The following is a 15,198-nucleotide window of genomic DNA, read 5'->3' on the forward strand; positions in this document are numbered from 1 at the left end:
AAAATTGAAATGCCAACTTGTGAAAATTGTCTTGCTAGAAAGATTACGCGTAAACCATTTGGGAAGGCTAAGAGAGTTGAGTTCCCACTTCAATTAATTATTTATGATATTTGTGGTCCAATAAACGGAAGGGTAAGGTCTGGTCCTACATACTTCATTACATTTATTGATGATTTCACGCGCTTTGGTTATGTCTATTTGATATCTCATAAATTTGAAGTACGTGAGTGCTTTAAAAGATATATATGAATGAAGTTGAAAATCAATTAGATAAAAGCATAAATGCTTTAAGAACTGACCGGAGACGTGAATATTTGTCAAAACAATTTGAAAAATTATGTATTGAAAAGGGTATTATCAGACAGTTAACTATTTTTTATACACCACAACAAAATGGTGTAGCTGAAAGAAGAAATAGAACATTATTAGACATGGCAAGATCAATGATAGCGTAGGCGAATTTGTCTATCTCTTTCTGGGGAGATGCATTATTGATTGCGGCTTACATATTGAACAAAGTGCCTTCTAAATCAGTGTCTTCCACTCCTTATGAACTTTGGACTAGTCTGTGGGGGTTGTGCTACATATATTAAAGATCATTTTTGTGAGTTTGGTAAACTAAGTCCAAAAGGAAAGAAATGTATCTTTATAAGGTACTATGAACGCTCCGAAGGGTATGTGTTCATCGATGAACTGGAGGATGGAAGTATTACTGAAATTATATCACGGGGATGTTAGATTTTAAAAAAATATTTTTTCCAAAAAGGGTGAAATAGATGAAGTTGTTGAATTCAGAAGATTAGGTAATGTTGTCAGGCATACTTGATAATTTAAAGGATCAAGAAATGATTCTTGGTCCAAGTGGGAGTTATGAATCCCAAAATCCTATAGAGGAATATGAACTTCAAATACGTAAGAGTACAAGAAAAGGTGTACCTAAACGATCTTATCAGATTGAGGATTATGTTTTCTTGGTATCTCCTATAGAATTGGATGAACCTAATTCTGTAACTGAGGCTTTATCAAGCCCTAAAAGAGATGAATGATTAAAAGCGATGAAAGAAGAATTAGAGTCCATGAAAACTAACAAAGTCTGGGATCTAGTTGACCTTCCAAATGAATGTAAAGCTATTGGGAATAAATGGATTCTCAAAGTTAAACGCAAAATGGATGGATCAATAGAAAGACACACAGTACGATTGGTGGCAAAAAGTTTTACTCAAAAAGTTGGAATAGACTATGAGGAAACTTTTTCACTAGTTGTAAAGTTTACCTCCATATGATTACTTTTAGCTATTGTTGCACGTTTAGATCTAGAATTACACCAAATGGATGTGAAGACTACTTTTCTCAATGGAGAATTAAACGAGGAAATTTACATGGAACAACCAATAGGTTTCGTTGCTAAAGGCCAAGAAAAGAAAGTTTATAAATTGAAAAGATCAATTTATGGCTTAAAGCAATCTTCAAGGCAGTGGTACCTGAGATTTCATAAGAAGGTGATGTCATTTGATTTCACCATGATTGGTGAAGACCATTGCATCTATGTGAAAAATTCCAATGAAAATTTTATAATTCTTTTTCTCTACGTAGATGATATTTTATTAGCTGGAAATCATTTGGAGTATGTGAAAACTGTAAAGTCATGGCTTTCAAAATTATTTGATATGAAAGATATGGGTGAAGCAGACCATATATTGGGTGTTAAGATCCAAAGAGATCGTTCCAAGAAAATTTTAAGCTAATATCAAGAAACTTATATAAAGAAAATATTGGAACGTTTTTTAAGGAGTGAAACTTTAAGCCTTGAAATGTGTCCAAAGACTGAAAAAGAAAAGGAATACATGTCTCGAGTTCCTTACTCTAGTGCTGTCGGGAGTTTGATGTATGCTATGAAGTGTACTCGCCCAGACATTTGTAATGTCGTGAGTCTAGTTAGCAGGTATCATTCCAATCCTGAAAGAGATCATTGGAAATATGTAAAAAGAATATTTTGATACCTGAAGGGAGCTGCAGATCATACACTATGTTATAATGGATCTGATTTATTCATAAGAGGTTATACATATGTTGATTGGGCTGGTGACCGGAATGATAGAAAATCAACATCTGGTTATGCTTTCTTACTAAATGGTGGTGCTATTTCATGGAAAAGTAAGAAGCAAACTTGCACAACCCTTTCAACCATGGAATCTGAATTTGTGGCTTGTGCGTCTACAGTATAATAAGTTGTTTGGTTAAAGAGATTCTTTGAGCATTTGAGTATTGCAAAGAATTCTAAGAGTCCCATGATTCTATATTGTGATAATCAAGCGACTATCGCATACACGAAGGATCCTAAGTATCACAGCAAGACCAAACATATTGACATCAAGTATAACTTTGTAAGAGACGTAGTGGCAAGTGGAGAAATAACTTTGCAGTACATTCCTACACGTGAAATGATAGCTGATCCTTTTACAAAAGTCATCTCTAGAGACTTGTTTGAAATACATGTTAAGGCTCTAGGTTGGGTAGGATTTGATGTTATTTCAGTATTGTAAAATAACTTAATTGTCATAATATGCTCTTTTATATAATACTACTGGATTTATCTTCAAATATAATATGCATGCGATAATTTGTAAGAAATAAAGTGTGTCGAACAAGTCGTGAGATTGACTCCCTCACACGAGTAATCGTCTCTTACGTCAAGAAACGTGAAGAGATGAATTTCACCATCATATTATGACTTTGTTTTATGAGCCAGATAAAAGTTTCTCTAAGAAAATGAATTTAAGGATCACTGAAGAGAGAAACTAGGGTTAAACATTTAGAGGTGTTTAGACCAAAGTATGTACGATGTTAGATAATCGGAAGAATGAGACACATACACCAGTATAAGGTGAAAACATTGTAGCACGTGTTTCATACCACGTGTGTCAAGCGATCAATGGGTCAATGAAAGAATGTTCCCTGCTTCTTCATTGTGTGAGACCCCGAAAAGTTAAAATGACTTTTCAATGAAATACCCTTTGACCTTTTGATATTTCTTAAAGTTTCAATCGATGTTGCTACTTTAGCATGTTACTTATAGCCATGAATGATTCAGCAATGCAGTGCATATCTAGGAAAGCAGTTGAATAAGAACATATTGATTCGAGTAGAAAGGAAAGACAATTAATTGAATAATAAACTTATATACACAAGCCGGCTATTGCACTAACCATATTGGTATTGAGTGTAATTTTGTGTATAAAGTAAAACATGAACTCGAGTTAACCTCTTTAAGAGGATGGGTGATCGAATAAATAACTACTGAAGTAGTGAATGAAGTCCGGAGTATTGTGAGTTTGTATTATCATATAAGTAGTGAATTCCTTCCACATGTGATTGGATTCCTACGTGGGGCTTATAAAACCTTCAAGGTAATCTCTTGATGCTCACAAGTCGCACAAGCTATTTGTCGTATGAATTGTGTGTCTGTTAATGTTGTGTTAGCTTGGGTCTTGTCCACCATGTGCGAAGTGGGAGATGTAAGTTTTGGGTCGTGGATCGCCCATGTGGACCAACCCGACCCGATCTTACCCGATCAAAGTTATTTTCTATAAAATGGATAAGTGATAATTTTAAAAAAGGATGGGAACAATTACATAGTAACTGCTCCAACGTAAACATTCCATTTTTTTTAAATATAAATTTTACGCTCTTCAAAAAGAAAAAAAGAAGAAGAAAACAAAAACAGAAAACTCAACAAAAGGTAACAGTTTCTTCTAAGAAAAAAAGACATCCAACAAAAGAGGCATTTAGTTTGTGAAACAAAATTTTGTTTCCTAGTGATACAAAGAAGGATTTGGAGCAAGTCATTCAGTTCATGAAACTCATTCAACTGCAAACAATTAAAGGTACACAAATCTTGTACCAAAATATTGTTTAAATCTTTCAGTTCACACCAATTTACTATGGTCTTGCTATAAAAGTATGAAGAAATAATGTCTAAGGTCTACCCAGAGAGTATGTAGAAATAATATCTAAGATTATCCTTTTATGAATTTCACATGATGTAGAGTGAGCATGTATTCAATTCATTTCATCTTCATTGATGGGTCGATGATGTGCACTAATTTGTACTTTACATTTTCTCATATTTTGATTGATTTTCGTTCTAAATGACAAGCCCCTAGCTGTTGAATCATACTTTTCTTTGAGTTTTAATTTAGCTTTTGCAATGAGTGAAAATTATAGAGTATTTTAAATGTAGTAATCACACGAGTAACAAATTATTGTACACAAGATAGAATTAGCTTAGACTATGCAGTGAATTTCAATTCATCTGACTACGATGCTCACATTTTTTTGCTATAAACCAAAATGTTCTAAAAGCAAACTAATGGCATGTAGATGCAAGGTATAGGAGGAACATGAAATGTTGCTGTAGAAAAGGGGTAAGAGACTTTCTCAACAACAAGGTGATTCAAATATATTTCTTTCACTTTTGCAGATAGTTGACTGCTTCTCATGATGATACATATAATTGCTTTGAGCCTAAACCATACAATTCAATGCCATAGGGAAGTGTGAGATATGATATACATTCACTTGTTAAAAAAATATGAGTGAAGAGGAGATGAATGGAGGAGAGTAAGGGATGTAAATAGAACTAGGAAATCGCATAATGAAGTATCTTTAAGTTCTATATGAACATAGTGTTACTATTTAATTTCATTGTGAATTGCTTACCTTTTCTCATTTATTTAGATCTTGAGTAGCAGCTAGCAATATCAATTGATTTCAAATGTAATATGGTTGGATAAAATATCTATTTCATATTGGACCTGTGCAAGCACTGGATTAGTATTTATATGCAGAAGTAAAAATTTAAAAAACAAAAACAACATGTATTTTCAAATGAATTTTTTTTAATATTAAAATATATACTCATATATTTTCCTAGTAATTTCCAATTCAACGAAGGAAAAGGAAAAGGAGAAAATGTGGACGCGCTATTAAATGCGCGTATATCCTAATAGGAACCGCTCAACTACAGCCACGTCATTGTCTCTGTTTAGTTTTTTTTTTTGTTTTTTTTATGTTTCCAAGACCGCCTTTGATTTCTTTATAAGCCCTTCTCCCTTTCTCCCTTTCCATCTCCACAAATAAACTTGCTTCTGTTCTTTCTTCCTATATCCTATATATATAATATTTATTTTGTTCCATTATACCTCAATTAATTTTTTTATCCGATCTATTCCGATGGCCGGAGTTGCCCTTCTTCAACCACAAGATGTTCTCAAACATCATGTAAGCTATCGTCAACCTATGAGATCTCGACGGAATTCCACTTCTAACCCTCTACCAAATCCTAACCCTAACCCTAAGAATAACCGAAGAAAGCGAAGTCCACAAAAAAATGGATCTGCTAACTTTTCAACTTGTCCTCCTAGTGCTAAAAATCTCCATCTGGTGATGGGAGAGGTGAAAATTCTGAAGCGTGGTCAAGTGTTGAAGGAAAACAAGCTTGTCACTGGTGAAGATCTGGTGTTGTCCACTTCAGATCGGCTGGGTCCAGAGCCGGATATGGTGCCTAAGAACATAACGATTGCTCATTTCTATGCTGGATCGGGTTTCTCCTCCTCCTCGCCGCCACCGAGCTCTTTGCCTGTGCCGGCTTTCTTCAAGAAGGAAAGTGAACATAACCTCCACGCTACAAGCGACTTGAGGCGTCTTCTCAGGATCGATCTGGCCGACTAATTGAACAGTTATGGGATGTTTCAATGACGACGACGACGACGATAGAGTCTTAAGTTTGTGTTTTGCTCCCGGCTCGTGAAAGCTTCCCTTATTTTTTCAAGGGGAAGGACGAGTTGGTCAAGCAATTTATCATATTTTCTTATTTAGGTCTTTTAATTTACCTTTAATTATAGCAGAAAAGTAGATCTAGTTAGGCTGTTGATTTGGGCTGTATAGTCTAGTCATAAGTTTGGGTTTTTCCGTTTTAATCGCCTGCTATATTATTGTAGCGTCAGTTGGTCTAGTTTCAGTCGGCTAGTGGTTTAGAGCCATTAGCATATCCTTCTGTAATTTATGTCTCTTTGATTTTATATGTAGCTTCAGCAGTAATTAGAAATATTATTACTTTTGTGTCATTACACTGTTGTGCTTCCGGTATATCATATGATTTTTCTGCTGTTATGAGCTTTTTATTGTATTGTAAATTTTTTTGCTTTTGTTCTGTCCTTGATAAGTCTCTCTTTTATATCATATGAATCAGTGTAACAAATTAACTTTGTGTCTCATTGTTTTGTGCTAACAAAATCATCTAATAGTGGAAATCTGCATGTTTTAATCTTTCACCATCACATTATTTGGATGGTTAATTGGTAAGGCCTCATTTCATTTGTGATGTTTTTCATGTTTTGTTAGTTGTGAAACTGAAACTGCTTTAATTCTTAATATAGTTTGGCAGATTTATCATGGTCTGGAGCTCTGGAAAGTCCTTTCAGATATAAGTTGCACTGCAAATATTTTTCTGCTGAGGTTCAAATCTTACTTCCAAATGTATAGGCTTTCTCTTGTTTGCTTTTCTGTATGCATTCTTTGAGCAAAAGTTTTATCTTTTGGCTGAATTCTTGGATCAGAATGTCCTTCTGTCACCCGTATGTGCTAACTCATGTGATTTTTCACATATAATGTAGGAATCTGTGGCAACAGACGGTGGGCTACATTTGCCAAAGCAAAAGAGTGAGAACTATCTAATCTTGTACAGCTGTGAAAATTTTCAAGTCTGATAGTTGACAAAGTGAAGAGCAGAACTCTTAATGGGCAACAGGAGGGGAAGTGGAGTGTAGCCAATGAATGCAAAATTGTCATGGCTGCATGTGTTGTCTGGGTAGTATCCTCAAAATCAGACCTTGAGCTATGTTGGTTTATTTGATTTAAGCTTATTTACTTTGATTTTCATACTTAATTTTGCTATTTGATTTTTCGTCTGATTTATTCATCAGTTAGTACGTGTGATTTTAGTGTAGTTACTTTAGCAGTTCCCTTTTAAATCTGCTTTTCTAGAAGTAGGTGTTATTAACTGTATGCTTCTGTATTATTCATTCAAGTAGGGTTATCAACTGTATGCTTTTCCATGTATTATCCATTCGTGTGCAAGCATGGATACATCTCTCACTAACCTTCTGCTCTCCAAACCCCTCCCTCAACCATGAAATAAGAGAGAAAAATAGAACATATGAAAGGATTGATCAGTTCCTTCCGTCTGAAAGGTTGACTTGCATGATATGCTACTATGGTCAGAATAGATATATATATTTCTAACTCTATAGTAAGTACCGGTCTCCAAGTCCTTTGTCATCCAGGGTTATGTTGGTAATTTCAATTTGAAACCCCTTGTAAAACCAATATAGGAAAGATTCTGTTCTAAATTGATATTAGTACACGCGTATTTTCTTATGATACCTGTTTCACACTTCTCTTCCTTCATATCAATAGTCAATACTTTGTTGAGTCTGCTAAAGTCCCCCATTTTCATTTCCTTCTCTTACATTTGTTTCTCCTTTGCTTATGGTTTTCCTTTTAAGGTTGTTTTTGGAAATTTTTTACTGTCATGCTTTTTCAGTTCTCTTTGGTTTTCACTCTTTTTTACCACTAAGTCAGCTCTTGTTGTGCTGAAATAAAGCCTTGACAATCCCAAATGCTACCCTACAAACATCAAATGCAAGCCAAACAAGTAAATGCAACTCTTCACTCGCTGTTTGTGTTACCTTCTTACATAACCTTCTGTTACAAGGCATTCACAGTAGAATCTTTATGTGAAATCAACTTGGTACATACAAAGTTTGTTCTCCAGCTTATATACTGTATGAACAAGAATTGTTGGCAACTCTTTTTTACTTCAAAGCTTCAGTTGATTTTGTAATTTTAATTTGAACATTTGATACGTCAAGAGTAAATGCAACTGTAATAAACATGATACCAGAAACTATTCTTGGAATGCATATCTTTGGTGTTGAGAATAGGTCACACAACTTGAGTTAATTAAAATCTCCATTTCTTTTTGCTACTTTCAACTTCTCTACAAAAGTATTGTAACCACCATTTCCCTTTTAGTGTCTTCAGGTTTTCTACATAGCTCCTAAACAAGTGTGGTCAGTGTAGAGCTGTGTTTGCTTCTACATTATGACAAGGTAATGCTAGTGTGCGGTGAGCGAGCATGCTCTGTGTACAATTAAGCAAAGAGTTGCTGAAGGTTGGAACGGAATATCGTATGTAGTGTTGAATGCAATCTGAACCTCCTTTTACTTTCAGCCCTCAGCTTGGTTCTTCTTCCTCTTTCCTTTTTGTTCACAATTTTTTCTTATGTTTTTATTAATTTCGGTGTTATTCATTTTTGCTCTTTTTGGGTTTTTAAAACACCAACAGAGCTTCAATATTGCAATTGATCATTGAGATGTTGAATTGTCTGCCTTTTATTTTCATTAAGGAGTTAAAAGTTTAATTGTATCATTTGAAATTGGGTTTTAAGATATCAAATAAAGTTTGATTTCAGGGATGGACCAAACAATTTGAAAGTTCCGGGTATACATGAAAAGAACTACATAGAAGTTGCTTGATGAGTGCCTCACACTGAGAGGGTAAGTCATGAAAATCAGAAAATTTCTTCACCTTTATTTATATCAATACTTAGGTGCATCTTTGTTTCTTGCTTTGATTTCCTAGAATAGTATTTTGAGTATGAAAAATGGGTCCTTCAGAGTGAAATTGATGTTTATAAATCAAATTACCGAATATATTTTTCAAAAATAAATAATCATCGGTGTATATGACTGGAGAAGAAACTCAGACATCTGAGAAAAATATTCTTATTGGGTTTTCAGTAGACGGGACCTTACTTAAATTGACATTTTCATGCAAATTAGTTGCACTCTTTGGTGCTTATACGTGGGGTAGTAGGCTTAGTAGTTATCTTTATGCTTTATGTAACACCTCTGGATCTTCGATGACTATTTATCAAAATTGAAATGTTTCCTCATCTTATTTCTTTTAAAAGGCTGATTCTATGTCCTCTATAGTCATGTTACAATCAATCGTCTGTCCAATGGTGAGGAGCCAAATTATCTCTCTGCAAGTATGGAAATGATACGTGGTACACCCGATTCTTGACGAACTCGAGAGGCAAAGAGAATGGTTGGGTGGCGAGGCATCACTTCTTACAAGGTTTGATGCTATTTTATTGGTTGGGTGGCAAGGCATCACTTCTTACAAGGTTTGATGCTATTTTATTGGTTGGGTGGCAAGGCATCACTTCTTACAAGGTTTGATGCTATTTTATTGGTTGGGTGGCAAGGCATCACTTCTTACAAGGTTTGATGCTATTTTATTGGTTGGGTGGCAAGGCATCACTTCTTACAAGGTTTGATGCTATTTTATTGGTTGGGTGGCAAGGCATCACTTCTTACAAGGTTTGATGCTATTTTATTGGTTGGGTGGCAAGGCATCACTTCTTACAAGGTTTGATGCTATTTTATTGGTTGGGTGGCAAGGCATCACTTCTTACAAGGTTTGATGCTATTTTATTGGTTGGGTGGCAAGGCATCACTTCTTACAAGGTTTGATGCTATTTTATTGGTTGGGTGGCAAGGCATCACTTCTTACAAGGTTTGATGCTATTTTATTGGTTGGGTGGCAAGGCATCACTTCTTACAAGGTTTGATGCTATTTTATTGGTTGGGTGGCAAGGCATCACTTCTTACAAGGTTTGATGCTATTTTATTGGTTGGGTGGCAAGGCATCACTTCTTACAAGGTTTGATGCTATTTTATTGGTTGGGTGGCGAGACATCACTTCTTGCAAGGTTTGATGCTTTTTTAATGATCTCAGTAGAATTTCTTCTCTTTTGGCACTGTTCATTTTAAATTTGGTAGGGCTGTTATACGTATGAAGCATAGTTTTAATTTTAGGAGCTCTTCTGTTTTGCCATCTTCATTCTAATTTGTAATTCCTTTTCTTTTGGGTGGGTATAAAATCTGTCTAGAAAGACAAAAATATTATAAGGGAGTAGCAAGGAAGTATGTGAAATATACACTTTCTTTTAAGAAAGACAACTTATTACTGTTTTCTGTTAGTGTGCAACAAATCTCTTGTGTGATTGGTATTTGGAATAAGCAACTTTCTTTTGTTTGATGATTTGGAATTCAATTTGGCTGGAAACAAGTAATGTTCTTCCAAGTCCAGAGAAGTTGCAACAATCATGTGTACAATTTTGATCCAAACTGATGTACTCAATGTTCTGTAGTGGTTCTATCTTAAAAGAACCAATGCAATTGTTTTATTATATAATAAGAATTGAGGTAGCATCTAATATTAACTGTATTACATATTATCTTTTTAGTTGATAGAGACAATCAATAAGTACGAATTGGGATCTTTAAATTTCTTTTTATTTCCAATCAAGTGTTAATAATTCCTATATATTTATAATTATTTTACTCTTTTCATCTTGTGTGTCTTTACTTTCTTGATCACTTGATTATGATGGACAATTGAACAAATTTGCATGCACGTTATGAAACTGTATTGTGTTCTACCTGCACCTAATTCAACTATTCACAATCCTTTTGAGTATGTTATAAGTGGTCATGTTCTTGTTACAGGCGCTTTGTGAAAGAATATTTAACAAAGGAGGAGGTATAACTGAAGATAATTAGACTACCATACACTCAGGAGTTAATTAGCTATTCACCTGCAAAGGTAAGCAGTGCTAAATTGCTATTCATTTCTTTATTTCAGGTATGTTTTCGATGTGTCCATATAGTATACATACATGTGCATGCGTAGATTACAGAAATAATTGATTTACTCGTGATATAAATAGTGATATAAGTCACCCGTGCGTAGAACGGGCACTGGTGATGGGAATGCATTCGGGCGATTCATAGCAAGTTAATTGAGAACTATCTTCAGCTATGCGCCAACAACATTTTTGACAGATTAATCATGGTAGGGAGCTCTGCTAAAGTCCTTTCAGATATTAATCACATTGCAAATATTTTCTCCCGAGGTTGAAATCTAACTTCCAAATGCATACGCTTTCTCTTGTTGCTTTCTGTAACCGTTCTTTGAGCAAAACTTTATCTTCAGGCTGAAATCTTGGATCAGAATGTACTTGTGTCACCAGTATGTGCTTTCCTCATGTTATTTTTCACAGATAGAGGGTGGGCTATATTTGCCAAGGCAAAAGAGTGAGAACAATCTAATCTTGTACAACTGTGTGAATTTTTTAGTCTGATAATTGACAAAAGTGATAGATCACAACTCTTAGTGGGCAACAAGAGGGGAAGTGGAGTGTAGCCAAAGTATCTAAAATTGTCATGGTGCATGAGTTGTCTGGGTAGTATCCTCAAAGTCAAACCTCGACCTATATTGGTTTATCTGATTGTTTTTTTTTTTTTTTTTTTATAACCAAGAAATCCGTTTGTGACCAGCCCTTTGGACCAATCACAGCCTTCTAACCTCGGTGGATAATGGGCCCGCCCCTCTACCCTTCTCCACCCGCCCTTTGGACCAATCACAACCTTCTAAACTCGGTGGATATTGGTTTATCTGATTTAAGCTCATTTATTTTGATTTTTATACCTAACTAGTGAATTTGTCCGCACGATGAGAAAACATTAATTAAATATTTAAAATATATATCTTTTTCTTTTTTAATTTGAATATCAAAAATATTTTAATGGTCCTTTCTAGTTTTTAAATTAAAATAGATTCAATTTAAGTTTTAGTTATTATTAAATTGTAGTTTAACCAATGGAATAATAACGGTTGAATAAATTCAATGTAGTGGTATTGATTAAAATAACAAAATATGTTCTTTTAGTTGAATAATAATCGTTTTGTGTGAATGTTAATGACTTAGCGCACTTGAAAAAAAAAGTATAACATAATATAAAATAGATTATAGAAAGTCTTTGATTTTTTCAACAAAATGAAGAGAGTTAATTTCACAAATGATCATCGAGCTAAATGTTTATTAATTAAATTTTGTATTTAAAAATGTAATTTTCTTGATATTTTTTATACGAAAATTCATTTATTCAATGTAGAAAATTGAAATAAGCTGCAACATACGATAAATTTGTCAAATAAGCATTAACCATATAATCAACAAAACAAACAAATTAATCATATCAATGGACAGTAAACGAAAAATTATGTACAAAAATAAAAGAGGAATTTTAATTTTGTATTGCAATTGTGCATCAATATGAAAAAAATAAATTATATTTTGACCATTATTTTAAAGTTGTAATTGAGTGATATCTCAATTTAGAAAAAATATAAAGGTGGCTAATAGAAAAATGATGTGTAACCTCGCTATTATTGTTTTGTTATAAATTCATTGAATTGTGGATTGTCCATTTGATTACTTCAAGAATTAATTGATGAATTCATGTATGTAAAAGTCCAAGTGATATGAACCTTGGTGGATAACTATATATCTGCTAGTTTGGTTTTTAACAAGGTGACCTTTGGGTATGATATCTCAACACTATAAATAGAGATATCATTCATCATTTGGATGACACACTTGAATACGAAGAAAAGCCATCTTCTTCATCTCTATATCTTGTCTTCTTCTCTTTATATTATATTATTTTGAGCTTATGTTTTATAACACGTTATCAGCACGAGTCTCTATATTAATATTATGATGCTTGATAGCAATATGGCTAGCAGAGTTGGTATATTTATTCCTTCCCAAAATTTCTATTAAAGAAAGAAAGGAAGAGACGATAAAGTTGATACACTCAACGACAGAGTTGACTTGTTTCAAGTTGCATCCAAATTGTTTATCATCATGCTTCTATAATTCAGGGAGTAACTTTTCCTATCTATTCTAATTTAAATTATTTTGAGATTTAAAGATTATAATATTTTATATTACATAATAATAATAATAATAATGTAATTGTAGTTTTGCAGGAATTGGAGTTGATTAAATCAACTAATCATATGTAAGCTTTAGAAAGTATTGCTTACATTTAATTATGATTTGTCGGCTGTACTAAGTATTGGAGAAGTAGTAATATGAATATTCGGTTCCTCTGAATAAGTGAGATGATTTGACTAATTTTGTCCGTACATATATTTGAATAAATAAATTCTCTTTTTAAAGATTAATATTTCCAAATTTAGTTGCACTAATTGTATCGTTGAGGTGGTGCAGGAAATTATATAAATGGAAATAAAGATTCAATTGATATTTGTTGAGAGTAAAGATGCTCTGAGATGAGTCCATTGCACTTGACCTACTATATAATTGATTGAGGGTAAGACGATAGATTCAAGTTCTATCGCACCAAAAGGATAAGACATTAGGTTAAAGTCTGGATGCACCATAATGAAAAATATTTGAGGGTAAGACGGTAGATTCAAGTTCTATCGCATCAAGAGGGTAATACATCAATTTAAATTTTGATGCACCATGATGATAATACGTTGGGTTCATGTCCCATCGATTTATGACCTAAGACGAATTTATATGAATAAGACGTTGGATTTAAGTTCTAATGCACCATGATGATGATTTAATGATGACTATGACAAACTAATTGTATTTTCTATAAGAAGCCATGAATTTTGCCCAATTGGTTTGCTCCATTCTCTTATGTGAATGTGGTAGCAGTACATGATACGTTTGAAAGATGACAGTGATTATTGTGGTTGTATAAATGAATATGGGCATGAGAAAAAAAATATATATAATAGCCATTATTGTGGTTAAATTAAGAACACTGTGAGTTCTCCAAATATTCCTTCAAAATGTGAATGTAATTTTTATCATCAAAAGATATAAAAAGTCATTAGACACAAGATTGTTGTGCAATCTAATAATATGATAAATTTGTAAATCCTCCATCAAAAGAAAGGAAGATAAAGTGATGGTACACTTGACCTTTCAAAGTGATGTTGAGGTGTGTCATGCAAAAATGATAAAATTTAAGGGCATGACAATGAGCTTACAATACAAATTTATGAAGCACATACAAATGATTAGTCTATTCCTTAAAGAGATTGTGACTTGTAATAAGCATTGTGAATGTTTGCCAATTCTTGAAAGTGAATGGGTCAAAATATGAAGGAAAAAATATATGAATAAGAACATATTTATGTATGGTTGGAAATATGCCACAACTCATCTCTACGTGAGGTTTGAGAGAAATAAATAGATTTTATTTGGCAGAAATGGTCAATGGTATTGTACGTTTATACGTCATAAATATTATGGTATGTCTTTTGTGAACTACCAAAAAGGCAAAAGAAAAAAGTAATTCTTGCCTATAAAGGTTGTGGCCTGGACCAAAATAATATTATTGTGTGGCAATACAAATTTGTCATTGATTGTGTACCTATGGTATGACAAAAGTAAAGCAAAAAACATGTCTTGCTTGTAATCATTTTGACCATGAAAATAATAATATAATTTCCTCCTTGAAGGAGATGCTCACCATACGGATGGTGTCATAGAATATGTGATAGTACACAAAAATAATTGTAAGCCCTAACGAGTTGTGTTATTCTCAGAGGAATAATATTGAGGTTGTAGTAAGTCTCAAAAGAAACTTTTTAAGTTTCGGATGAATTGAAAAGAAATATTGAGACCATAAATTATGAAAAGATTTAATATCTTCAGACTACTACAAGAGAAGTGGGTTATAAATATTATGTAAAAGATTACCCATTTTTTCCTCTTGTTTGTTGCATACAAACATGGACATGCTGATGAAATCACATGCAAAAGTAAACTATAAGTGTACTGGAATAAAGATCAGTTGGCATGATCGGTTGGCCATTTCGATTAAAATATGATGCAAAAATAATTGAGAATTCACATAGTTATATACTGAAGAAATAAAATATTCTTCAAGAACTCTCTTGTGTTGCTTATTCTCATAATAAAATTAGAGCAACTTTCACATATAGCAACAACAAAAATCATATTGGTATGCTATAACTATAGTTTGCATAATTGCGCTCCATAGCAAACATAAATATGTATATTTCGCTATACATATACAAAAGAAAGTTAAGTTGTATATAATTTGTTTCTGTTTCGATATACATATACAAAAGATCAATTGTATAATATGTGTTTGTATAAAGCGAGAAAGAGAGAAAGGCAAAAGAGAACTGAGCAGGGGAATATTTTTTATT

General features: G+C 33.3%; 1 protein-coding gene and 1 long non-coding RNA gene across 2 annotated transcripts; both read left to right on the forward strand.

Moving 5' to 3' along the window:
* Window positions 1-5,232: 5,232 nt before the first annotated feature.
* On the forward strand, window positions 5,233-5,730 carry LOC107060270 (uncharacterized). Its single transcript, XM_015307950.1, has one exon. The coding sequence runs from the start codon at window positions 5,233-5,235 to the stop codon at window positions 5,728-5,730; it is 498 nt and encodes a 165-aa protein (XP_015163436.1).
* An 839-nt stretch (window positions 5,731-6,569) lies between these two features.
* On the forward strand, window positions 6,570-11,292 carry LOC107060273 (uncharacterized). The gene is made up of 3 exons (XR_001473248.1): window positions 6,570-8,618; window positions 9,057-9,838; window positions 10,638-11,292. It is a non-coding gene; the product is annotated as an uncharacterized lncRNA (long non-coding RNA).
* Window positions 11,293-15,198: the final 3,906 nt, after the last annotated feature.

Source organism: Solanum tuberosum, unplaced genomic scaffold, assembly GCF_000226075.1.
Source record: "Solanum tuberosum cultivar DM 1-3 516 R44 unplaced genomic scaffold, SolTub_3.0 scf00070, whole genome shotgun sequence".
In the NCBI taxonomy this organism is placed as follows: domain Eukaryota; kingdom Viridiplantae; phylum Streptophyta; class Magnoliopsida; order Solanales; family Solanaceae; genus Solanum; species Solanum tuberosum.